The sequence below is a fragment of the Triturus cristatus genome, chromosome 3_2 (assembly GCF_964204655.1).
Source record: "Triturus cristatus chromosome 3_2, aTriCri1.1, whole genome shotgun sequence".
Lineage (NCBI taxonomy): Eukaryota > Metazoa > Chordata > Amphibia > Caudata > Salamandridae > Triturus > Triturus cristatus.
In genome coordinates, this window is record NC_140584.1 from 897187927 (window position 1) to 897215143 (window position 27217).

The window sequence follows — 27217 nt, forward strand, 5'->3', positions numbered from 1 at the left end:
TTGGGTCCAGCATGAGCCTGTCTTCCAGGGGAGAGGAGTCTGGGAGAGGTGCGTCCTTAGGTCGAGCAGCATCTATGGCATGGCTGATCTGTAGGTACCGGAATCTCTCTGTTGGGGCCAATTGGTACTTGGCCTGAAGCTCTGGGAAAGTCGCCGTTCTCCCTTTCACCCACATATCACTCACTCTAGAGATTCCGATTAATTCCCATTTGTCGAATCCTGCATAGGTACTGAGCCTCCCCAGTATGTCTGGTTCCCACAGTGGGGTCGCCTTCGTCAGGCGACCCTTCCATCCCATCTGATTCTGTACCCCGTGCCATACCTCCACCGTCCGCGCCGTTGGGCCTGTCAATTCCAGCTTCTTGTAATTGGTGTAAAGGACCCTATTATACCCCCCTTTTCCTAACAGCCAGTGGTCTGTACGGAAGCCCGGGTCATCATGCCTCCCAAACACCCAGCTATTGATGGCCGTCAATTGCGAGGCCTGGTAATACCGGCGCAGATCCGGCAGACCAATTCCCCCATCGTACCATCCCATAGTTAATTTAGCCATGGCAATACGGGGTGAGCCGCTATCCCATAGCAAGTCTCGAACCACGCCTTCGATCTGTGAGAAGTACGAATTGGGAGCCGGATTTGGCGTATTCTGTAACGCATACAAGAAGCGGGGCAACGCGAGCATCTTGTATAGGGACGCCTTCCCCAATAATGTGAGCGGGAGGGTCTTCCAATGTGCCACATCCGCCCTGAACCGCCGCAGCACCCCCTGTAGATTCCTGTCAAAGAACAACCCCAGCTTCTGGCCCTCCTGTATGGGTGCTCCCCCATCCAAATCTTCCTCGGTCAAGAGCCTTGGTATTTTTATTAGTGAGGATCTCTCCCTGAAAAAACAGGTCGGAGCTGTTGTTTCCTCTAGTTTCTTTCAGCTGAAGAAAATAAAGAAAATCGCCCGCTTCTTTTCCCAAGCTGCCCTCACTCAGATCGTCATCTCCCTTGTATTGTCCAGATTGGACTTTTCCAACAGTCTTTACCTCGGGCTCCATACTGGAGAGCTTAAACGCCTCCAGCTGGTTCAAAACCAGGCAGCCAGACTTCTCTTGAATATCTCTAATAGGCAATCAGTTAGATCTGGCTTGAAACAGCTGCACTGGCTCCCGGTTGAGCAACGCGTGACCTTCAAAGCTGGGTGTATTCTCTTCAAGTCTCTACATGACATTGGCCCTATTTTTATCAGAGACCTATTTAAAAAATACAGCCCCTCCCGTAACCTCCGGTCTGCTCATAAAGCTCTTCTGACTATTCCCTTGTATAAGAAGAAACGTCTGGGAGGCAGCTGCTTTGACCATCTGGCAGCCGCCTTCTGGAACTCTCTTCCTCTTCATCTTAAACTCATCGACAACATCCTCAGCTTCAGACATTCTCTGAAGACCTGGCTCTTTTCCCAGGCGCATCACTAGCTGCTTTTCCTTACCTACCGATGGCTTCGCCTGTTCCTTTCTATAGCGCCATGAAGCCTCCGGGCGTACGAGCGCTTAACAAATTTCATATAACATTAACATTAACATTAACATAAATATACCCAAGTAGAGGAAGCCCTGGCTGGCCACCGGGATGGCGTATCCTCGGGGACTCAGGGGAGGCTCGCCCAAGAGGGGGTACATCTGGGACTTTTACCAGTTTATTTGGTACCCCGAATGCACCCCGAAAATATGGAAGATGTGGAGAACCCGCCGAAGCGAGCGAGCGGGGGAGGCGAGGTACAGTAAGATGTCGTCGGCATACAACGTCACACGGTCTTCGTGTTCCGCCATCCACTTCATACCTCTTATCTCAGGGTCCCCCCTTATCCAAACTGCCAATGGCTCCAGGAACATAGCAAATAGCAGGGGCAACAGCGGGCACCCCTGCCTGGTGCCCCGCCCAAGCGGGAAGGAGGAGGAACGGTAATTGTTCACCAGGACGTGCGCCCTGGGTTGTGAGTATAGCAGTCGAATCCAGCTCTTGAACTTCGGACCGAATCCCATTCTATCCAGGACCGCGAATAGGTATTCCCACGCCACCGTGTCGAATGCCATGCGCGCATCAAGCGCGAGTAGTACGGCCTCCTCCTCGAGGGTATGAGCCCGCCCAATCACCGCGTTAACCCGACGGAGATTGCGCGCCGTATTCCGCCCAGGCATAAATCCCGACTGGTCCGGATGGATCAAGTCGGGCAGAAAAGGGAGCAGTCGGTTCGCGAGTAGCTTGGCTAAAATCTTTGCCTCAACGGCAATTAACGAAATGGGCCTGTATGACTGACACTCATCAGCGGGTTTACCGGGTTTGTGAATGACCACAATAGCAGCCTCGCGGATCTCTTCAGGCAGCAGGGCGAGTTCACGGCTCTCATTGTAGAGGCCGAGCAGGTGGGGTGCCAACAGAGAGGCCGAAGACTTGATCAACTCCGCCGGGATGCCGTTTGGGCCAGCTGCTTTTGTTTGTGCCAATTTTAATGCATCCTGGGGCTATCCATTGTGATGGATTTGTTTCGATCTGTAGACAGCTGTAGCATGCAATGGAGTAGATCTGGCTGGGCAGGACGATGGTGTACTTGGGATGATGCCAAACTTGCAGGCATGCTCTGTCAGTGAGTACGGGCTCATAAGGGCAGACAACCACCAGAGGTTGTTCCATGCAGATGTGGATGGAGCAGAGATGAGGAGGTCAGTCTTCTCACAGTTGATCTTTATGCAGAGGTGTGTCATCCAATCTGCTAGTTCCGACGTTCATTCCTGTGAGCTGGCTTTTGTCTAGTGGCATGCATATTTAAGCATTGTCAGCATGGTGTACGTTCTTGGTGCAGTGCTTAGTACCCAAACAAGACTGGGAGTGGTCCATGATGGAGTTCTCTTCAATGTAGCCAGTCAGCTGGGTGTTTATGGGTCTCTCAGTGACTTTGTCCACCATGGGGTGCAGGGAGATGGTCAGATAGTTCGTCTTGTCTGTCGGGTCATACTGCCAATGAGCTGATTTGTTCAAAGTAGAGACCGGTCTTGACGGTCTTCCTGAAGGTGTCCAGAGATGGTGTGCATGTGAGCTCTGCTGGTGGCTCATTCAATGTCTTGGATGCATGCAGAGATATATTTTCAGAATTGGCACCATTTCACACCCACTTTTCACATTTGCACCCAATTTAGGACCCATATTTCTGATTTGAGCCCCTTCAACACCCACTTCTCAAATTTGAGCAACATTCCACACCCAATTTTCAGATTTGTCCAGAAAATTTAACACCGAAGTAACCATGAAATTCATTCTTTGGCACTTGCAAACCCATAAATTTCAATTTTTAATGATAAGTACACCCTGTAACTCATGATTTACATGCTTTTTGACAGAACCATTAATGAATTGTGTGCCAGATTTTACTCCTTGTAAAGTCAAGTTGTGCTCGATTGACACCCTATTAACTCTCTGTGATGATGAAACATACACACCAGGATTTTATTTTTGGACTCTTACTTGCAATTATTGTACAATGGTAACATTTCATAGTGATATACTGATGCAGGAAAGTAACTTACAGACAGGGTATGTGTGTTGAGTTTGTTTATTGTCACAAACAGTTCTTGAGGTAATTTTACATATACATGTTTTTGTCAGTCACAATGTGATGTGCTCAAGTAAAGTAATTGTTTATTATCCTGTCCCTTCGGGCAATTCCAGCAGCATTGGCAGCGGTGTGTGGGCCACCTCGTTGATCTTCGTCATCATCTTGGTCATCGCCCGGTGCTGCAGGCACTTCGATCCAGGGGACATTGGTGCGGACACAAATGTTGTGCAATACACAACATGCTAGTATTATTTTGTTGACCATTTCTGAGCTGTACAGCAGTTTGCCACCTGTAATGTCCAGGCAACGAAAACGTGACTTGAGCACGCCAAATGTACGCTCCACGATCCCACGTGTGCGTCGATGTGCAGCATTGTACTGTCTCTGTGCCTGGGTGGTAGGGTTTCGTATTGGTGTCATCATCCACGGGCAGAGAACATATCCTTGATCACCTATGAGATGTAATAGGGAGATGTGTACATGATTCTTTAGGCATACTATGTTGGCAGTGTTGACATATTTTTCTAATATGATTTTTGTTATTTTTTGACTTAGGTTAGACATGTGTTGCTTCTGGCTATTTAGCGGCATCAATGCTGAGTAACTTGCCTCAGTGTTGATTCTCCAACCATCCTTTTTGCTGAATGTTTGCTGCACGGTTGCATAAGTGTCACTACAAGTGTCCAAAATGGGAATGATACCTGCACAAAAACCACAGACACCAACAGGCAGCCTGGCTCTCCTAACATCTAGCCATGGCACTGATCCACACTCATTGCAGTCACCGCCATGTGAATGTTCAAATGACATAGGCCACACATGGCACAGCTAACATTCAGACATGCATCTCATGCTGATGGCAGACCTGTGACACCACACAAGCCATGCAATTGTATGTCCAGAGCTAAAACGGAGGAACAGACCACAGCCACCTTACCTGCAGGGCCCACTGGGGACAGTGAAGATTGGCACACACCATCAACAATAACTTGTGACACAACGTAAACTTACTGGCCTGCGTCATCTGTCACTAGCAGAGCATAAGACTCACATGACACAACTTCTCACAATCATTTTCACTATGTGGTTTATTCGACAAGATCAGACTGTCCACACACTTCACCACGCTGATACACATGGCGTGGCTCACCTCAGCACACTTCTTAGCATTTTTATTGGATTAGCATTTGACAGATCAATTACAACACACAAGTAGTGACCGAATGCACATCCACTTACTCATCGGGCAACCACATGACACACCATATCACAGGGTTGAGAATGAGAAATATGTGTGGCAGAGTGAGATGCTACTATACACCATCAACAGCAGCACCAACAACACTGCAGTCAACACCAATGGTGCTGTATGGTGGTTTAATGACACATTTTCCGGCCTATGCATGCACATTTGCCACACTCTGCACTTCCTACAATCACAATGCATTGTTACAACCTTGGTCACGACAAACCTCAGACTTGACACACTGATTGTACATGTGTGAGTACTTGTGAAACGTTGGCTCACCCTAATAGGTCACCGGCAACAAGCACTGCAACATGATCATCTTCATCAACAATGCGACCACACACCGGACTGGGATACCAGTCCGGATGACCTTAATTAGGTAAATAGATAGCCAGGTACTGGGGGTTACTCTACACCATGGGTACTCACATACTTTCTCTCTGGTCCCAAATTTGCTGTGTGGTTTGTGTCAGTGTGCCACACGGGTGGGGTCAGTGGGGAAGGGGGCAGGGCTAGTGAGTAAGGGAACTGACCATGTGGTTGGACACAGGCCCCTGGTGCGGACACCCTCGTTCACTGAGCCACCAGACCTGGCATACACACTTCTCTCTCTCTCTCTCTCTCTCTCTCTCTCTCTCTCTCTCTCTCTTTCTCTCTCTCTCTCTCTCTCTTTCTCTCTCTCTCTCTCTCTCTATCTCTCTCTCCCTCGCTCTGTCTCCCTCCCTCGCTCTGTCTCTCCCTCCCTTGCTCTATCTCTCCCTCCCCCAGTCGGCCTCGGTCTCCCTCCCTCTGTCGCCCTCATCCCTCTGTCTCCATCCTTCTGTCTTCCTCCCTCTGTCTGTTTGCCTCTCTCTCCCTCTGTCACCCTCTGTCAACTCCCCCCCTGGCGGCCTAGGCTGGGACAGCTTCCTGGGCACACACACACACAGCCACACCCCAGTACTTCACAGGTCTTTCATGGATCATTTACTTGTTAACAAGTTTTTGTTATATTTCACCTCTTGGTGCACATGCATCTCCACTCTGACTATCGCTGGATTCGCGCAGCCCTCATGGTGCAGAGTCTCTCGGAGTCTGCGCTGGTGCGGCAGTGTTTGGTGGCACTCTTATGAAATCTGCAGACATGGCACACAGGTACAATGTCTGCAAAGTCCACGGCCCAACAAGAACATCTTGCCATGCCGCTGGCAGCAAGTGGGCCATACTATGAGTAGCCGTGCTCTACACAGTGGAGCGTGTATACCTCATCCTCGTACACAATACATCAACATGTGCCCATGCATTTTGTGCACCCCCCCAATCAGTACCTAGGCAATGTATTTACATCCTCCCTCTAGATGGGTCAACATGATAGTGTTTTTGTGCATGTGGTGTGTTCAGTTGGTACTTACCGACAAGCAATGCATTTCCATATGTGCCATCCTGGAAGCGCTGGTTTATGATGCATTGTCGGAAGATAAATGCATCATGCACACTCCCTGGAAATTTGGCAATGACATTTGTGAACAGTCCGCGGTGGTTCACTATTGCTTGCACATTCATTGAATGGGTGTGCCTCCTGTTGCGGTAGATGTGTTCGCTGTCCGCAGGGGGCACAAATGGTACATGTGTGCAGTCAATTGCACCAATCACCTGTGGTATGCCAGCAATGGCATGGAATCCTTGCTTGATCGCAATCTGCTCCTGCACAGTGTTGGGGAAGTGTAGGTGCTGAGGAATCAGGCTGAGTATGGCATCCAAGACAGTGGGGAGGAAGGTTGAGAAGGATGCCTGTGATACTCCACCGACTCTGGCTGTTGTTGGTTGGAATGTCCCAGAGGCCAAGAAGTGCAGCACAGCGAGCAATTTTGTCTGCAGAGGGATATTGGTTGTCCGCTGTGTTGGTGGCGTCAGCCTGTGGGCAATGAGGGTCAGGATGTGCTGGATGGATGTCCTTTTGAGCCTGTAGTGGGCTCTGACTTCCTCTGGCCTTAAGTCTGTGAGGTAGACACGTCTGCGCAATGAGCGCTGTCTTCTTCGTCGCTGCATGGGTGGTGGTGGTCCTGGTGGTGGTGGTGGCATTGGCGGTGGTTGTTGTTGTTGCTGCATTGGTGGAACTCCAAGCTGTATGATGACTATCTCCTTGGCTTCTGTGGCTGTTCTGGGAAGGCTCGGGCCAACTCTCCCTTATATACACCCACTTATCTCCAGTTTAAGTCAGGTTTTTATCAGGTGTTGAAAACTGGAGTTAGCGTGCGTTTTTTTGTAGCTAAGCGTTTTGGCGATAACCTTGTTAATAGGGAGCAGCTGTGTTAGCGACTTTTTTCGTGGGATTTCAGTCAGGAACGCCTACTTTGCATGTCATTAGTGATAATTATCGCTGGCTTGAAAGGCGATAAAATTCCGGTCGCTATCGCCGGAAGCGTAACGCTCACAGGGGTTAGCGTCGCATTGTTGATAGGGCGATAAAATTATCACCGCCTTGTTGATGTGCCCCTCTGAGAATTATTCCATGTATCCTCAGCTTTTATTGTCCAGCATAACGGGCAATAGCCAGTATTTTCACACCCGAAAGTCAGCAGCGCTATTTTTCACCACAGTAGGCTGAATGCGTTTGTAACATTCCTTTCAAAGCGCTATTTTTCCCCATAGTGCGCTGGTAGTCTGGTTAATTTCTTTACAAAATCAGCTGCGCTGTTTTCCAACACAGCACGCTGAGAGCAATGTCAAATTAATTAAAGAATCACATTGCAAACATCACTGATACTCTGTCACTGCACGCAGAGTTTAGAGTTACGCCTTCAATCAGTGATCCTGATCCTGCTGACTGCAGGGTGATTCTTAACAGCTGAAATGTACCTTCTCCAGCACTCCCCGAGAGCCCAGAAATGATCCTCGGGCTTTAAGCGGAAAAAAGGCACATTCAGTGGTACATCAAAAACAAAGAAAGGCGTCACATAGAATAAGTTGTGCACGTCCAGGGATGTAAGTGGGATGTAAAAACTAAGGGGCAGATTTACAAGTCCCCTGCGCCACCACTATGTCACTTTTCGGCACGTACTGGTGGCGCAGGGGGCTCCTCCATATTTACAAGGAGAGGAAAAGCCACCCTGGTGACTTTTCCTCTCCTCATAAATATGGCCCCTTTACACGCAGCACTTTGCGTTGAAGGGGCGTTCCATGGGTGTTGCTGTGGGTGTTCCCACGCAACACCCATGGAACAAGACACATCTCCAGATTCATGAGAAATCGTAAATCAGGAGATGCGTGTTAATGCTACGCCACCCTAGAGGTGGCGTAGCAAGGCGCAACGAGGAGAAATGTTTTCATTTCTCCTTGTTTTTTCCTCTTTCAGTGCGTGCTGCATTCTACAGCATGCATTGAAAGAGGAAAAAGCCTCTTGTGATTGTTTTTGTGCTGGAAGGTGTCGCTTCCTGCACAAAAGCAATCTCTCCACGACGCAGGCATCCTTGCACCATGGTGCAAGGGTGCCGGCGCATGGCTGCAGTTTGTGCGCCAGCGCAGGGGAAGGACAGAGATGCGACATATTCTTGTAAATATGTCGCATCTCTGTGCTTTCCAAATTAACGCAGCACGGCGCAGCAAAATGACTTGCTGCACCGTGCTGTGTTACTTTGTTGTAAATCTGCCCCTAGGGGTCTCTCGAAGCGGCGTGGCTGCCACAGGACTACCTGCAAGACTAGGAAATAACTCTTTCGGCCTTTCAGCCCTCATCAGCCAGGATAGCTTGACTCCGGTGGCATGGAGAGCCATATGCAAATCATTCTTGACCCTGCGCCCAATGGGAACAGTCCAGCCCGAACTGCCTGGCTTATGAAGGGTGTTACGCAGAAATCAGTCCCAGGATGCTTGTTTCCGGTTCAGGGAAGACCTGGCTTGGCAGTTCGGGCAGGACTGTTCCCATGAGGCACAGGGTCAATCCTTTTTTACATGTAGCTGGATCTGAACTGATGTGGCGAAGTGAGCTAAAGAATGATGATGGATTCAACCCAGATCTGTAACTGGGAGTAAGTGAGTGTCAAGTTTCAGCACTCCGTCTATCATCTCCTTGTGTTTGCTTTGTTTGCCCTAAGTTGGCAGGGTATGCCCAGAGGTGGCTCCCTTGCTCACTTTGCCACGGGATTCAAGCTAGCCTGGCTGATTAAGGAGGTTACCCAGAAACTGGTCCCGGGATGCTTGTCTCCGGTTCAGGGAAGACCTGGCTTGTCAGTTCGGGCTGGGCTGTTCCCATGAGGCACAGGGTCAAGACTGATTTGCATATAGCTGGGTCTTAACTGAGGTGGCGAAGTGAGCTAAAGAATGATGATGGATTCAACCCAGATCTGTGACTGGGGGTGAATGTCTGAAAAGTTTCAGCACTCTGTCCATCATCTCCTTGTGTTTGCTTTGTTTGCCCTAAGTTGGCAGGGTATGCCCAGACGTGGGTCCCTTGCTCACTTTGCCACTGGATTTAAGCTAGCCTGGATGATGAAGGGTGTTACCCAGAAACCGGTCTCAGGATGCTTGTTTCCGGTTCAGGGAAGACCTGGCTTGGCAGTTCGGGCTGGACTGTTCCTATGAGGCATGGGGTCAAGACTGATTTGCATATAGCTGGGTCTGAACTGAGGTGGCGAAGTAAGCTAAAGAATGATGATGGATTAAACTCAGATCTCTGACTGGGGGTGAGTGTCTGAAAAGTTTCAGCTCTCCGTCCATCATCCCCTTGCGTTTGATCTGTGGTTTGTGGACACATAATTTAAACATAAAAAATCTATTTTGTAAATTATGCTAATGTTTTCACGCCAGGATTCAAACACATTAATCCTCTAAGTGAGGTAATCAGCATTTGAACAGTTGTAAACACTGGATTACTTTGGCACTACTGCTTGGTAATCATTTCAACTTTATTATAGCTTTAGTATTTTCTGTGCATACACCAATAAACAGTAATTTCCAATAAAACTAAATTAATTTTGTAAGTTGAAACAGTGCTGCAATTCAATATCAGGTCACCTCACTTAGAGGTTGAAAAACTGACATTGTTGATGTTGAATTGTGGTACTGTTTCTTTCACCTTGCAAAATTAATTTTGTTTTGTTTGAAAATATTATTCATTGGTTTTTGCACACAAACTACTATTGCCCATAATGCAATTGAAATGATTAGATGGCAGTAATAGCAACATAATCAAATGTTTACAACTGGGCAAATGATGATTACCTCACTAAGAGGATTAATGTGTTTTAATCTAGACATGAAAAGATTAACATTAGGACCAAGTAATTAGCAAAATTGATTATGTTATGTTTCAATTATGTGTCCACAAACCACAGATACCATAATGCAGCAGAAAGTAACAGACTGTAGTGTTCTAAAAGGCCAAACTGATAAGACTACCAGCTGTGATCAATTCAAAACGAGTTTACTGGCTTATTACTAACTGTGTGCAACAGCTCATAAATGCTCCAAAAACACTTTGGCGTGCCGCTTTTCATTGGTGACAGAAGTTGACGGAGGTGGTCTGACCTCAACCGAGCACAAAGAGCGTCGCTTACAAATTTTAAGTTATAAGGCACCTACATTATGTGATATCTGTGACTGCAGAAATTTTATGGAATTTTGCAAATGTTTGTGAAACTATTGTGGCACATGGCTTGAACTTATTTACATATATGTATAACAATATACTTATTGCCACTTTAATAAAATAATTGTTTTACCAGTTTTCCAATTTTCCAGTGATTATATATATAAATTGTTAGAAATGCGGGTCTCTAGTTGGCAAGGGTTTGCACCTCTGTCCAAGTAGGAACTTTTCGTCCTAGTCAGGATAACGGAATTACACTCCTAAAATAACCCCTGCTCACCCCCTTGGTAGCTTGGCACGAGCAGTCAGGCTTATATTAGAGGCAGTGTGTAAAGCATTTGCACATAACCAACAGTAATACAGTGTAAGCACTACAAAAGACACCACACCAGTTTAGAAAAATATCAAATATTTTTATATACTTAAGACCAAAAATGATAACAATACACAATACAATACTTAAAAATCTACAGTTATCAAAATATGCTTGAAAAACAGTTCCTTGATGTCGATAGCTCCATCCGGGGCTATCACGGCGTTGTGAGCAAACAAATCCAAACAGTTATGGCTGACTGTGGCGTCCCGGGCCAGCTACGGTGTCGGAAAGACCCACAAACAGTAACTTTTAGAGATGCAGGGCATCGGCAACCTCTCGTTGAGCTTCCAAAAGCACGGCGTCTGCAGGCGTCGGTTCCAGAGGTCGGTGCAGGAGTCGCAGGAGTCGTCGGAGCCCTCTAAGTCACATGCGTTGCAGATCGAACTCCTCTCTGTTGAAGTCAGGAGCGCTGGCGCCGGCAGGCGTCGGGTGCTGCGGTGCGGCGTGCGGTGCCCTCAGGTCACAGTGCGAGCCGAAGCTTGGTGGCGGAGTCAGATGGCATCATCGTAAGACCAGGGTCGTGGTGCGAAGTGAATGCGGTGCTCGCCGCGGTGCTGGCACGTCGCGGTGCAAGCAGCAGCGTCGTCGTTCCTGAAGCACTGTCGTCGGTTGACAAACTGGAGTCGAGGGCGCCGGCATCGGTAGGCCATGGCTTCGGTGCGGGATGAGGGGAGTGCGTTGTGTAACTTTATACGAGCGGTGCCCTCGAACAGCGGTGCAGGCAGCGGTGTTGATTTCGGCGTGGAGCGGCGGCGTCGGGGGTACCAAGGCGTCGTTGTTAAGCGAGGCGGTGCGAGCAGCGGCTCAGTGGCGGCATCAGCAGGCATCGTCGGTGAGACTAGGGTCGCATTGCGGTGATGCCCTCTGCGGTGCCGTCAGGGCACGGAGTCGGCAGTGTCGTCATCGGTGTCGTCAGGTTGCTTTTCCTTCTGTTGCAGCACAAAACACACAGTTCCCAGTGCTGAGGGAAGAAGAGCTTGAAGTCTTTGCAGTTCCTGAGATTTCTTGAACAGGGGTAAGCTCTACCTCAAGCCCTTGGAGAAACTCACAAAAATAGATTGCAGAAAGTTCAGTCCAGTCCTTTCACTGCCCAAGACAGAAGCAGCCACTGCAGGCCAACACAGCAAAGCACACAGCAATGTGGTAATTCCTCCTCACAGCTTCTTCAGCTCTTCTTCTTGGTCCAAAAGAGTTCTAAAGTTCCGGGGGTCTGGGCCCCAATATTTATATCCCAAACTCCTTTGATCTCTTAGGCAGAGGGTGTCTGTGCCCAGCCAAAACCAGTTCTGCCTTCTCTGATTTGGCTTCCGGGCAGGAGGTGGAGACAGCATCATCAGAGGCAGACCAGGCCCATTCAGGTGCAAGGAAATCTCCTCGCCCTACTCTAAATGCAGCCCAGGTCTATTTAGCCCTTTTGTGACCCACCTGGACTATCCGGAGCCACTTCTTCTCCCCAGCCCCTGTCATACAAAACCCAGACAGTCAATTCACAAACCCAGCAGAGGCACACTAGATGTTTAGGCAAGAAAATACCTACTTTCCAAATGTGGTATTTTCAAACACAGAATGTAGAAATCACCTTCACTAAAAGATGCATCTTTAAATTCTGAGTTCAAGCATACTAAACTTCATTTTCCTACCTAGTTCCCAGGGCCAGTTATGTTTATAAGATGTTATAAACAAACTCCCCATTCTCTCGTATGGGGAACAGGTAGCCATGCAATTGTGAAAAATGAAACTGGCTGTAATTCAGTATTAGGACATGCCACACACACAAGGGCATGTCCTACCTTTCACATACAGGGGTACCTTGGGCCTACCTCAGGGGTGACTGACAAGTAAGAAAAGGGAAGGTTAGGGCCTGGCAAGTGGGTGCACTTGCCAAGTCGATATGGCAGTACCAGACTGCACACAGGCTCTGCAATGGCAGGCCGGAGTTATATTTACGGGCTGTTTGGGTGGGTGGCACAATCCAGTGTTGCAGCCCACCAACAGCATTTGATTTACAGGCCCTGACCCAAGCAGTGCACTTTACTAGGGACTGACACATAAATCAAATAGGCCAATCATGGAAACACCATTCCACAACACATTTTACCACAGGAGCACTTGCACTTTACCAATGATCAGCAGTGAGAAAAGGGCGCAGAAACACTAAGTCAGCACAAACAGAGTCAAAACCGGGAGGTCAGAAAGCAAAAATACAGGGGAAACACGCCAAATGATGCCAAGTCTAACACATGTCCCCTCCCACTGAAAGTAGGGAGAACTACCCACCCTCCTGGGAGTTCTCTTCACCATCGCGGAAGAACCTGGACAGACCATCTGCATTGGTGTGTTCTGTGCCAGGACGGTGTTCCACCGTAAAGTCCATTCCCTGTAGGGGGACGGACCACCTCAGCAGTTTTGGATCCCACCCCTCTTTTTTTTTTTATATCCAGAGTTTTATATAGCGCAAACTTGACCCGAATCGGGTATCAAAGCGCTTTACATAGCACCAGTTACATTACATTAGGACACATTCATTTTTTGTTAGGCACGGGGAGATTAAGTGATTTGCCCAGAATCACAGGATTTTCAGCTTCATTGCCGAGACTCGAACCCGGTTCCCCAGATTTGAGGTCGACCGCCCTAGCCGTTAGGCCAACTCCTCTCCTATAATTTGCATTAACCATTTGAGGGGCCTGTGGTCTGTCTGGACCCAGAAGTGAGTCCCAAACAGGTAGTGCCTCAGCTTCTTCAGTGCCCAGACCACAGAGAAAGCTTCCCTTTCTATGGCACTCCACCTCTGTTCCCTGGGTGGTAGTCTCCTGCTAAGGAAGACTGCAGGCTGGTCTAGGCCCTCTTCGTTCAGTTGTGAGAGCACCGCTCTCACACCATGCTCTGAAGCGTTAGTCTGCATGACAAATTCCTTGGAGAAGTTGGGTGCTTTGAGCACGGGTGCCGTGCACATGGCCGCCTTCAGGGCATCAAAAGCCTTCTGGCAGGACTCAGTTCATATCACCTTCGTGGGCTGCTTCCTTGAAGTCAGCTCTGTCAAGGAGGCACAATGGTGCCATAGCCCTTAACAAACCTCCTGTAGTACCCGGTGAGACCTAAGAAGGCTCTCACCTCTGTCTGGGTCTTGGGGGGGCTCCCAAGCCAGAATGGTGTCAATCTTGGGTTGTAGGGGTGCCACCTGGCCGCTTGCTACCTGGTGTCCCAAGTACACCACAGAACCCTGCCCGATCTGGCACTTGCTGGCCTTGATCATGAGGCCTGCCCTCTGCAGAGCCCTCAACACTTCACCAAGTTGATACAAGTGCTCTTCCCAGCTGGAACTGAACACTGCGATGTCATCCAGGTAGGCAGCACTGAAATCCTCCAGTAGAGACAACACCTGGTTGACCAATCTCTGATAGTAACTGGTAATGTCCTTCTGGGGTTGAGAATGCTGACCTATCCTTGGCCCCATTGGTTAAGGCAATCTTTCAGTAGCCAGACATTAAACCTGCTGAGGAACTTGGCTGCTCCCAACCGATCAATGAGCTCATCAGCTCTGGGGAGGGGGTGCGCGTCAGTCCTGGTGACGGCATTGAGCCCACGGTAGTCCACACAAAATCGCAGTTCTAGTGTGACTCCGGGTGCAGCAGCCTTCGGGACCAAGACCACTGGGCTAGCCCAAGGACTGTTGGAAGGCTCGATCACCCCTAATGCCAACATCTTAGAGACCTCCTCTTTGATGCTGGCCTTGACCCGGTCAGTCAACCTGTAGATCTTGTGCTTCACAGGAGGGCTTTCACTGGTGTTCACGTCATGGGTTCACCAGTGAGTAACACCTGGGTGTAGAGAGAACAGTGGGGCAAACCATCCCAACAACTGGTGACAATCGCTCTGCTGCTCCCGGGTCAGTGTAGGGGAGCGGATCACACCTTCCACTGACCCATCATGCTCCTTGGTAGACAGGAAGTCAGGGAGAGGTTCACTCTCCTCTTCTACCTCATCATCTGTCGCCAAGAGCATGCTCACTTCGGACCTCTCGAAGTGGGGTTTGAGGCGGTTTACGTGCAGAACCCTCAAAGGGTTCCTTGGAGTCCGCAAATCCACCAAATAGGTGATGTCACTTTTGCGCTCCACCACCTCAAACAGCCCAGTCCACTTGTCCTGCAAGGCACAAGGTTCCACTGGGGCCATGACCCACACTTTTTCCCCAGGTTGAAATTCGACCAGAGTGGCATTCTGGTCATACCACTTCATTTCCTCCTTGCTTGCTTCTAGGTTCGCCTCAGCGAGTTTCCTGAAGCGGGCAGTTTGGTTTCCGAAGGCCAGCCTGTAACTAAACACATCCTGGGGAGTTTGCCTGGGAGCTGCCTTCCAGCATTCCTTCACCAAACTCAGAGGTCCTCTCACAGGGTGACTATACCGAAGCTCAAAAGGAGTGAACCCAAGAGACTTCTGTGGCACCTCCCTGTACGCAAAGAGAAGGCATGGCAAGAGGACGTCCCACTTATTCCTCATGGGTTCGGTTAGACCCTTAATCATGCCCTTCAAGGTCTGGTTGAACCTTTCCACCAGACCGTTACCCTGTGGGTGGTAAGGAGTGGTGAACTTGTAGGTTACAGCACACTCCTTCCACAGGGATGTCATATACCTTGATATGAAACTGGCTCCCCTGTCAGAAACCACCTCTCTGGGGAACCCCACATGGGAAAAGATCCCCATTAACGTCCGACCCACCACTGGCGCCATTGTTGTTCTGAGAAGGATGGCCTCCGGGTACCGGGTGGCATTGTCCACTAAGACCAGGATGTACCTGTTGCCCATGGCTGTCTTGGGGATCCAATGACCCCAAAATGTCCATCCCTACCCTTTCAAAGGGTGTTCCAACAACTGGAAAAGGTTGGAGAGGAGCTTGATCTTCCTCCCACTCTTACCACTTGCCTGGCAAGTTTGGCAAGACCTGCGATGTCCACCTGACTGCCTTTGCATTTGGGGCCAGAAGAAGTGGATGACAAGCCTGTCAAAGGTCTTGTCCTGCTCCAAATGTCCTGCCAAAGGCATGTCATGAGCCAGACCCAGAAGGAAGGTCCTGAAGTGCTGGGGTACTACCAGCACGCGGGCTTAGCCAGGCTCAGCGACCTTAGGCTCACTATATAGGAGACCATTCTCCCAGTAGATCCAAAGTGATCCGGACTGATCACCAGCTGCCTTGTGGACCCTCTAGAGAAGGGCACTCTTTCTGCTCCTTGCAGTATTCCTCCCTGGTGGGACCCCCTTCTTGTTGCCAATGGGTCAGCTCAGAGATGTCCCCCAGTTCAGCTAGCTACCTGTTCCCCTGTAGACACCGGGGTGTCCCCCTCAAGGTCCGCCTCCTCCCGGTCCTTGGGAATGTTAGGGGCCGGTTTTCCGTGCCCCTTGCTCTTTCTCTTGGCAGGGACTCGGGCCACTGTTTCAGGCTCCAAGTCCTCTTGATCACACTTTCTGGCTGCCATTGACTGAGTGGACACGCAGGCCCACTCTGGCAACCCAAGCATCTCCAAGTGAGACCTGAGATCATCATCCTTCCATAAGGACTGCTCCAGGTCGTTACCTAGCAGGCAATCTACAGGCATGGAGGGTCTCACAACCACCCTCAAGGGACCTGAGACCCCCCCCCACTCGAAGGGAACCTGCGCGACCATACAGTGGCGCTCTGAGTTGTCCAAAGCAATTACTTGGTGGAATGCCCTGGGGACTACCTGCTCCTCAGAGACCTGGTGACATTGAACTGAGGTCACACTGGCTCCAGTATCTCTGAGAACCTCTACCCTTTTCCCATCGATGGTCATCCATGTGCTGTATTTCTTTGTGTTAGGGGGCACCTGGTTTCCTGGGACCTTCTCACTGTCCCCTAGTGAGACGAGGGTCATTTCTGCGGGATCCCCACCCTCCTGTGGGTACTTCTCCTCCCCAAGTGCTACACTAGCCAACACCTTGAACTGCCCACCAGTGGGTGGCTGTGCCCCCTTAGGGCACTTGAGGCCCCCCCCTTCATGTGACCCACCTGGTCACATGCAAAACACTTTTGGGGGGCGGTCTCAGCAGGCTTTCCTGAAGAGACCCCTTGTTTCTTATCTCCAGGGGGATGGGAACCTTTATCCATGGTGTTAGTTTGGTGCCCTGTAGCAAGCTTCCTGGGGTCAGCCAGCTTACTATCGACAAGGTGCTGGCGCAGATCTGCAAATCAAAGACCAGACAAGTGCTTCCATGCAATCAAATTGTAGAGCCCCTGAAAATCTGTCACATTACTGCCCTTCACCCAGCCATCCAGTGACCTGCAAAACACATCTACACATTCCAACCAAGTGTTGGCATCAGACTTCTTACTGGACCGGAACTGATCCCTGTATTTCTCAGGAGTGAGACCATACTTAGTGAGAACGACCTCTTCATGTCAGCATAGGTGAGGTTATACCCCTTACCCAAAGCTATTAAAGTATCCCTTGCTTCTCCTGGAAACAGAGGAATTCTGCTCCTCAATTCTTCCCAGTGACCCCATTCATGTGTATCGCTGCCTCGGAAACCACCTTTGTATGGCATCCCCCTTCTTGAATTCGTTGCCCTCAATCCTGTGTGCCTGTCTTGATGGGTTGCTGCCACCATCTGAGCTGGCTCTACTCCTCTGATCCAGCTCCTTTATCCTGATCTCATGATCTAACATCGTCCTTTTCTCCTCAATGGCTAACTTAAGCTTCTGCAGTTCTGCTGCAACTCTCCTTGCAGTTTGGGCCCAGCCACATGCAAATCAGTCTTGACCCTGCGTCCAATGTGAACAGTTCCGCCCAAACTGCCAGACCAGGTACTCCCTGGACTGGAAACATGCATCTTAGGACCGGTTTTGGGCTTTCAACACTCATCAGCCAGGATAGCTTGACTCCAGTGGCATGGAGAGCACAGGACCCACGTCTGGGCATGCTCAGTTTGCCACTGAATTCAAGCTAGCCTGGCTTATGAATGGTGTTACCCAGAAACTAGTCCCAGGATGACTGTTTCCCGTTCAGGGAAGACTTGGCTAGGCAGTTTGGGCAGGACTGTTCTAAAGAGGCACAGGGTCAAGACTGATTTGCATATAGCTTGGCCTGAACTGATGTGGCGAAGTTAGCTAAAGAATGATGATGTATTCCTCCCAGATCTGTGACTGGGAATAAGTGAGTGTCTGAAAAGTTTCAGCACTCCGTCCATCATCTCCTTGTGTTTGCTTTGTTCGCCCAGACGTGGCTCCCTTGCTCACTTTGCCTCTGGATTCAAGCTAGCCTGGCTGATGAAGGGTGTTACCCAGAAACCGGTCCCAGGATGCTTGTTTTCAGTTCAGGGAAGACCTGGATTGGCAGTTCGGGCTGGACTGTTTCAGTGAGGCACAGGGTCAAATACTGATTTTCATATAGCCGGGTCTTAACTGAGGTGGCGAAGTGAGCTAAAGAATGATGATGGAATCAACCCAGATCTGTGACTGAAGGTGAGTGTCTGAAAAGTTTCAGCACTCTGTCCATCATCTCCTTGTGTTTGCCCTAAGTTGGCAGGGTATGCACAGACGTTGGTCTCTTGCTCACTTTGCCACTGGATTCAAGCTAGCCTAGCTGATGAAGGGCGTTACCCAGAAACCGGTCCCAGGATGCTTGGTTTCCAGTTCAGGGAAGACCTGGCTTGGCAGTTCGGGCTGGACTTTTCCCATGAGGCACAAGGTCAAGACTGATGTGCGTATAGCTGGGTCCGAACTGAGGTGGCGAAGTGAGCTAAAGAATGAGGATGGATTTAACCCATATCTGTGACTGGGGGTGAGTGTCTGAAACGCTTCAGCACTCCATCCATCATCTCCTTGTGTTTGATCTGTGGTTTGTGGACACATAATTTAAACATAAAAAATCTATTTTGTAAATTATGCTAAAGTTTTCACACCAGGATTCAAACACATTAATCCTCTAAGGGCCATATGCATCAATGAGAAACCTGCTCGCAAACGGGCAGATTAGCAGAATCTTTCCCTTTGCGACCGGTATTTTAGCATTTGGGATGCATCATCCCAAATTCAAAAATCGCTATTTAAGGAATCTCTAAATAGCGATTCCTTAAATTGCTATTGCATTTAAGGAATCCCAAATTGAGATTCCTTAAATGCAATGCATGAAAGTTAAAAAATTAGCGATTTCGCTAATAGGGGGAGCAAATTACCATGAAGTTGAACTTCATGGTAATTTGCAAAAACTTTGAAAAATGCACTAAAGTGCATTTTTCAAAGTTCCATTTTACAAACACACATGCCCTTGGGGCATGTGTGTGTGCAAGATGTATTCATATGCAGATTTCAGGGGTGCAACAGGGTGTCCTTTTTGACGTCCTGGCACCCTTGAAATTGCATGAGCAATTTGCGATTCTCTAATTGAGATTAGCAAATTGAGAAAGTCCTCCCATTCATTCCTATGCGCCTCTATGCCCATAGGAATCAATGGGGAGGTATTCCTTAATTGCAACTCGCAATTTGCGAGTAGCAATTAAGGAATGTTTAGGATTCGCTATTTTGTAAGCGAATTCTACATGCATAGCCTTTTGCTATTCCTTATTAGCGAATCCTTATTTTTCGCTATTAAGGAATCGCAAATGGCATTGTTGATGCATGTGCCAGTAAGTGAGGTAATCAGCATTTGGACATTTGTAAACATTTGATTACTTTGGCACTACTGCTTGGTAATCATTTCAACTTCATTATGGCTTTAGTAGTTTCTGTGCAAACACCAATAAACAATAATTTCAAATAAAACAAAATTCATTTTGTAAGTTGAAACAGTGCTGCAATTCAGTATCAGGTCTTCTCACTTAGAGGTTGAAAAACTGACATTGTTGATGTTGAATTCTGGTACTGTTTATTTCACCTTACAAAATTAATGTTGTTTCGTTTGAAAATATCGTTCATCGATTTTTGCACACAAACTACTATTACCCATAATGCAGTTGAAATGATTAGATGTCAGTAGTAGCTTCATATTCAAATGTTTACAACTGTACAAATGATGATTACCTGACTAAGAGGATTAATTTGTTTTAACCTTGACATGAAAAGATTAACATTAAGACCAAGTAATTAGCAAAATTGAATGTTATGTTTCAATTATGTGTCCACAAACCACAGATACCATAATGCAGCAGAAAGTAACAGACTGTAGTGGTCTAAAAGGCCAAACTGAGAAGGGACTACCAGCCGTGATCAATTCAAAACGAGTTTACTGGCTTATTACTAACCATGTGCAAAAGCTCATAAATGCTCCAAAAACACTTTGGCGTGCCGCTTTTCATTGGTGACAGAAGTTGAAGGAGGTAGTCTGACCTCAAGCGAGCACAGAGAGCGCCGCTTACAAATTTTAAGTTCTAAGGCACTTAAATTTTGTAATATCTGTCACTGCAGACACTTAATGGAAGTTTGCAAATGTTTGTGAAACTACTGTGGCACATGGCTTGAACTTATTTACATATATGTATAAGAATATACTTATTGCCACTTTAATAAAATAATTGTTTTACCAGTTTTCCAGTGATTATATATATATGTATATATATATAATCAATGGAAAACTAAATATATATTGTTCGAAATGGGGGTCTCTAGTTGGCAAGGGTTTGCACCTCTGTCCAAGTAGGAACCTTTCGTCCTAGTCAGGATAACGGAATTACACTCCTAAAATAACCTCTGCTCACCCCTTTGGTAGCTTGGCACGAGAAGTCAGGCTTATATTAGAGGCAGTGTGTAAAGCATTTGCACATAACCAACAGTAATACAGTGTAAGCACTACAAAAGGACACCACACAAGTTTAGAAAAATAGCCAATATTTTTATATACTTAAGACAAGACCAACAACGATAAAAATCCACAATACTATACTATACTTAAAAATCTTCAGTTTGAAAAACAATTCCTTGATGTTGATAGCTCTATCCGGGGCTATCACGTCGTCGTGAGCAAACAAATCTAAACAGTTCTGGCTGACCGTGGTGTCGCGGGCCAGCTACGGTGTCTGGAAGACCTGCAAACAGTACCTTTTAGAGATGCAGGGCATCGGCAACCTCTCGTTGAGCTCCCGAAAGCACGGCGTCCGCAGGCGTCGGTTCCGGAGGTCGGTGCAGGAGTCGTCGGGCCCTCGAAGTCACACGCGTTGCAGATCGAACTCCTCTCTGTTGAAGTCAGGAGCGCTGGCGCCGGCAAGCGTCAGGTGCAGCAGTGCGGCATGCGGTGCCCTCGGGTTGCGGTGCGAGCAGCGGCTGGGTGGTGGCATCAAATGGCATTGTCGGTAAGGCCAGGGTCGCGGTGCTAAGTGAATGCGGTGCTTGTCGTGGTGCTGGCAGGTCGCAGTACAAGCAGCGTTGTCGTTGTTGCTTAATCACTGTCGTCGGCTAATGAACTGAAGTCGATGGCGCCGGCATCGGTAGGCCAGTGTATCGTGTAACTTTACGAGTGGTGCCCTTGAACCATGGTGCAAGCAATGGCATAGATTGCGGCGTGGAGCAGAGTCGTCGGGGATACCAAGGCGTTGTCATGAAGCGAGGCGGTGCGGAGTGCGGTGTCCACAGGTCGTGGTGCAAGCAGCGGCTCGGTGGCGGCATCAGCAGGCGTCGACGGTGAGACCAGGGTCGCGTTGCGGCGGTGCTCTTTGCGGTGCCGTCAGGACACGGAGTCGGCAGCATCATCGTCGACACAGTTTCCAGTGCTGAGGGCAAAAGAGCTTGAAGTCTTTGCTGTTCCTGAGACTTCTTGAACAGGGAGAAAGCTCTACGACAAGCCCTTGGAGAAACTCACAAAAGTAGATTGCAGAAAGTTCAGTCCAGTCCTTTCACTGCCCAAGTCAGAAGCAGCCACTGCAGGCCAACACAGTAAAGCACACAGCAATGTGGTAGTTCCACCTCACAGCTTTTCCAGCTCTTCTTCTTAGCAGTCTTCTTGGTCCAAAAGAGTTCTAAAGCTCAGGGGTCTGGGCCCCAATATTTATATCCCAAAATCCTTTGATCTCTTAGACAGGGAGTGTCTGTGCCCAGCCAAAACCAGTTCTGCTTTCTCTGGTGTGGCTTCTTGGCACGAGGTGGTGACTGCATTGTCAGAGGCAGACCAGGCCCATTCAGGTGCAAGGAAAACTCCTCCCCTACTCTAAATGCAACCCCAGGTCCATTCAATCCTTTCCTGACCCATCTAGACTATCTGGAGCCACTCCTGCTCCTCAGCCCCTGTCATCCAAAACCCAGACACTCAATCCACAAACCCAGCAGAGGCACACTGGATGGTTAGGCCGGAAAATACATACTTTCTAAAAGTGGTATTTTCAAACACAGAATGTAGAAATCACCTTCACTAAAAGATGCATCTTTAGATTCTGAGTTCAGGCATACTAAACTTCATTTTCCTACCTAGTTCCCATGGGTCAGTTATGTTTCTAAGATGTTATAAACAAACTCCCCCTTTCTGTCCTATGGGGAAAAGGTAGCCTTTCAATTGTGAAAAACGAAATTGGCAGTAATTCACTATCAGGACATGCCACACACACATGTCCTACCTTTCACATACAATGCACCCTGCCCACAGGGGTATATTGGGCCTACCATAGGGGTGTCTGACATGTAAGAAAAGGGAAGGTTGGCGCCTGGCAAGTGGGTGCACTTGCCAAGTCGACATGGCAGTACCAGATTACACACAGGCTCTCCAAAGGCAGGCGGGAGTTATATTTACGGGCTGTTTGGGTGGGTGGCACAATCCAGTGCTGCAACCCACCAACAGCATTTGATTTACAGGCCCTGGCACATGCAGTGCTCTTTACTAGGGACTGACACATAAATCAAACAGGCCAATTATGGACACACAAATCCGCAACACATTTTACCACTGATCAGCAGTGAGAAAAGTGCGCAGAAACACTAAGCCAGCACAGTGTCAAAACCGGGAGGTCAGAAAGCAAAAACTCAGGGGAAACACGCCAAAAGATGCCAAGTCTAAGATATATAATCACTGAAAACTGTAGTTGCAGATAAACAACTTTTTCTATCTTCCTAAATTAGCCCTGGAAGGAATGCATCTAGGCTAGAGTTATTCACAATTCTGAAATTTGGTAAAACAATTATGTTCCAGAGAGTATTCTTGTTACCTGGACAGCATCTTGGACTGAAAAATAAACAGTTTGCAGCTGCAATGAAATATTGAAAAATATGTATACAGACGTGGCAAACATTCTTATTGGTAATGCTAAAAAAAGCTTTTTGCAAGAAAAAACATGTCCATCTCTGGTCTTCACCAGATGCCAGAGAAATGGTTTACTCTGTTACTTGGGAATGAGTTATTGCAATGAGAATGGTATATTACGTATAGAGACGTCGTCAAGTACAAACAGTTAAAGTTTGCTGATGTGCAACAAGACTGTCATTCCCATAATATAGCATCTGATCATTTCTGGTTTTCTTCATCTGGTAAATCGTGCACTATGTCCTTCAAAGTATTTTGACGAGACGTACCAGAGCAGGTAATCAATGAAGCTACTATAAAAAACTAAAGGGCAATACTTTGTTTTCTCTCTCTCTATAAAAGAACGTCCGCAAGTATCAGCTTAACCTGAGTGAAAAGGATAATTCCCTCAGAATTATATCAGCTGTTATTGAAAGCATGAAGCACTGGAGTCAGCATACTGACAGAGCTGCCCTTCTGTTCGAAGTCTTAGGTACGTTTTTCACCTTATTTAAAAAAATTTAACAGTGTGTAGTGTGTAGTATGCATGTGGTCAAAACAGATCAGCTAGGAAATAATGGGCCTGAATCACAAAGCGATTTGCACGTGTAGGTTCAATTTCCGTTTGAGTAAGTCTTGTGTGAGAAGGGAGTGGCATGCCCATGAAGTTTGTGATCACTGTACTATGGCCTGTTTGTGGGTATACACAAACTCTTGTCTGAGATTTCTGCTCTAGAAACGGCGGGAGATTTACTTGTGGCAAGGGCAGGAGTAAATCCATTTTTTATGGTCAGTAGGGAAATGGGACACTCCATAATTGGTGGAGGGAGGCTGTAGCCACTCCATAGTTATAGTTTCCTGAGAGGAATTCCTCGGATTTGTGTCCCTTTTAACTTTCCACCTGTTGGTGATCCTTCAGAAAACTTCCTTGTTCTTCTTTGATTCCGCACTCATGGATCTTGAGCAGGAAGGGTTGGATACCATGCAATTGGTACAAATGGTCCGTAAATTAAATGAAGAGATGCAGGAGGTACGACAGGAGAATCAGGCCCTTAGACTAGAGTTAGATAGGACAAGACCTGGTTTCACATCTTGGAGAGGTTCTCAAGCCAGTGCCACTAAACCCATTATAGCTCCCTCTAAATTTAATCCCACCATGTTCCCTTCTCAACATTCTACTGGAACAATCGCAGATCAACCATTACAGGTTACCGTAGTTACCCCAACACCTATTCCTCTAGCAAATCCAGAAAGATTCACAGGAGACAGTAATTTTTACACTACATTCATTTGTACCTGTTACATTGGTGAAAGATTGAAAGTTTACTGGCGTTTGGTCAAGGCGGTGCAAAGAAAAATAAGGAGTCCCAAAAACTTGCCCTCCAATGCATTTTTTTTTTTTGATTTTTCAAAACCTTTATTGACACATTGCATGGTACATCAGAGTATTCATTACAGCATAACTTGGACTGTGGCATCGCCCACCTCCGGCGTCCTCCCTCGTACCCTAGTATCAAAGAATTAACCATCCCCCCTCCCGCCGTTACATAATGGTGATACAGCCACAGAAATCTCGTCCATGAATCCAAACAGGTATAGTACATAGTAGTATCCTCTAGTGCACTCCACCATCCAACCCAAAGTTGACAGTCATATATGCCCCAGAAGCCTCTTTCCTCCCGGCTATGAACTACCCCCCTTCCACCCCACAGGGTATTCTACCGCATCCAGCCTTTTGAGCCCCGTGCCACGCCCCAACATGGAGAGTACATCCAGACATCTATGCGACCCCTGGCTCGGGCGTCCATCTGTATTGCTCATTCACTGGCCTGAAGCCCCTGCCCACCGCCTTCTTCCAATGTGGTGCCTGTATGTCCAACCTCACGGCTCTCCTCTTGTGCCAACAGATACGTGGTTAAAGGACCCCATATATCCCTCGGCCGCGATCTTAAAGGAAGAAGATCTGCATAGCCATGCAGTTGTTCCTGCCATGTAACCATTGAGGTGATCCACTCCTTAAACTTAGGGGCCCTCCCTCTGCCCCATCTACTCGCCACCTGTCTCCTAGCTAATAACAGTCCCATAGCCAGGAATTTCTTATATTTAGTATTTACGGTTTGAATCAGTCCCAGCAGAGCAAGCATGGGGCATGGCTGTATCTGTACTCCAATCATACTTGAAAGACCAGCGAATGTCAATTCCCAAAACTCAGCCACCGCGGAGCATCTCCAAGCCAAATGCTCAAAGCCTGCTCCTGACATCCCACAGCGCACACAGCGATCATTCTCACGTAGCCCAAAGCCATACAATTTAGCTGGGGTGTAATACAACCGGTGTAAAAACTTGAAGTGTATAAGGCGCAGCCTATTATTCCCAGTGATAGCCATTGTCTGTCTGCAGCTAAAGTCCCACTGTTCATCCGTCAACGGATTAGCCAATTCCGCATCCCACTCTCCCCGGGCCCGGCTGGGAGCGGACGGTACTGCCTCCTGCGCGTGTTTATACAGTAGTGATACTGCATGGCGGGGGGGAGAGGACTGCAAAAAAGCATGCAGCGGAGCAAATATGACCGGTTCCGCTGGGAACTCTGGGGTCACCGCTTTAACATTTTGCCGGAGTCTGGCATACAAAAACGTTTCCAGTACAGTTGGTTCATGTGTGCCAAAAAACTGTTCTCTCGTGCGGAACTGCCCTGCCAAGTATAGGTCTCCCCAAGTACTGTATCGCAGGTTTTCTAACATCTTCCGACAGATACCCTCCTCCGTCACTCGGAGCAGGGGGTTCCTCGCCAACACCACCTTGGGCGAATAGATCATGGGAGCCCCCAATTTTCGGGCTAGCCGCTGCCAGGCTCGTATAGTACAATCCACAGTAGATGGGTCTCGCGTCTGTTCTCTCCCCGCCGTAAAGAGATATCCAGACGGGGGCGTCGGGGACATATATCCATCCTCAACTGCCAAATGAGGGATAAAATGCGGCGGGTGGAACCAATAAGTGGCAAAATGTGCTTGCGCACAATAATAATATAATTCAAAGTCAGGGACTCCAAATCCCCCCAGATGGTACGGTAAAACAAGCGTGGCCATGTTCAATCGCGCCTTCTTCCCGCCCCATATAAGCCGAGTAAGTTGTGTTTTCAATGTATTAAAAAAGAACCTCCCTGGGTGATATGGGATATTAACGAATAAATATAATAGTTTCGGTAACACTATCATTTTAATCAACGAAATCCGTCCTGCCATAGACAGGGGGAGTCGTAGCCATTTGGTAATATCGTCAGTGATTTTGTCTATAGCTGTCCCATAATTTAGTCTCATTAGTACTTCCCTATCTCTGGAAATGTGCACACCCAAATATTTCAAGTCCTCCGATTCCCACACTAGGGGATAATCCATAGGATCTGGAACAGTATGATCCGTTAGGGGGAAGACAGCCGACTTTGACCAATTGATTTGCACTCCTGAGATAACGCCAAACTTGGTTATCTCCCGCAATATAGGGTTCAGATTGTTCTGGTGTCGGTGTACATATAATGTCATATCGTCTGCATATAAAGAAATGAGTAGTTGACGAGCAGGGTATATCAGTGCCTTGTCATTATGTCGTTGGCGATGCTTCGCCGCCAGGGGCTCAATAGCAAGGGCGAATAGTATGGGAGATAGTGGGCACCCCTCCCGCGTACCACTAGAGATAGCAAAAGGCAGAGACCTAGCCCCATTTAAAAGAACTGATGCAACCGGCCTGCCATAGAGCAACTTAACCCAGTTTAGGAAAGTGTACGGGAGCCCCATACGTTCCAACACTCCCAGCAAGTAGTCCCATTCCAGGGAATCGAACGCCTTTGTGGCGTCAAGAAAAACAGCTACTGCCGAACTATTAGGATCTATGTCTTGCAGTACTGCGGCTAACGTCCGTAAGTTGTGCGACGTTGCCCGGTTTGGGACGAATCCTGCTTGATCGGGAAGGACCAGTCGTTGCATCAATAGGCCTAACCTAGTTGCCAATACTTTAGCCAGTATTTTAGTGTCACAATTTAATAGGGACAAGGGCCGGTAGGAGTCACAAGAGATGGGAGATTTCCCTGGTTTCAACAGGGAAGTTATGAGGACCTTGCGCATGGTCGCAGGCAAACCACCCTCCTCCAATGCCGTGTAGAATACATCCTTCAGAATGGGAGCTAGTATGTGGGCATATGTTTTATAAAGCTCTATAGGCAGTCCATCAG

The 27217-nt window shown here is 48.1% G+C and overlaps 1 protein-coding gene across 1 annotated transcript in view; it reads left to right on the forward strand.

The window, feature by feature from the left end:
- Positions 1 to 27217, forward strand: part of SPATA22 (spermatogenesis associated 22) — a 1280753-nt gene that overhangs the window by 1045243 nt on the left and 208293 nt on the right. The window contains exon 6 of the mRNA XM_085646915.1: positions 23356 to 23485. Coding sequence (XP_085503041.1) covers positions 23356 to 23485 — 130 coding nt within the window. The remainder of the gene's footprint in view (positions 1 to 23355; positions 23486 to 27217) is intronic.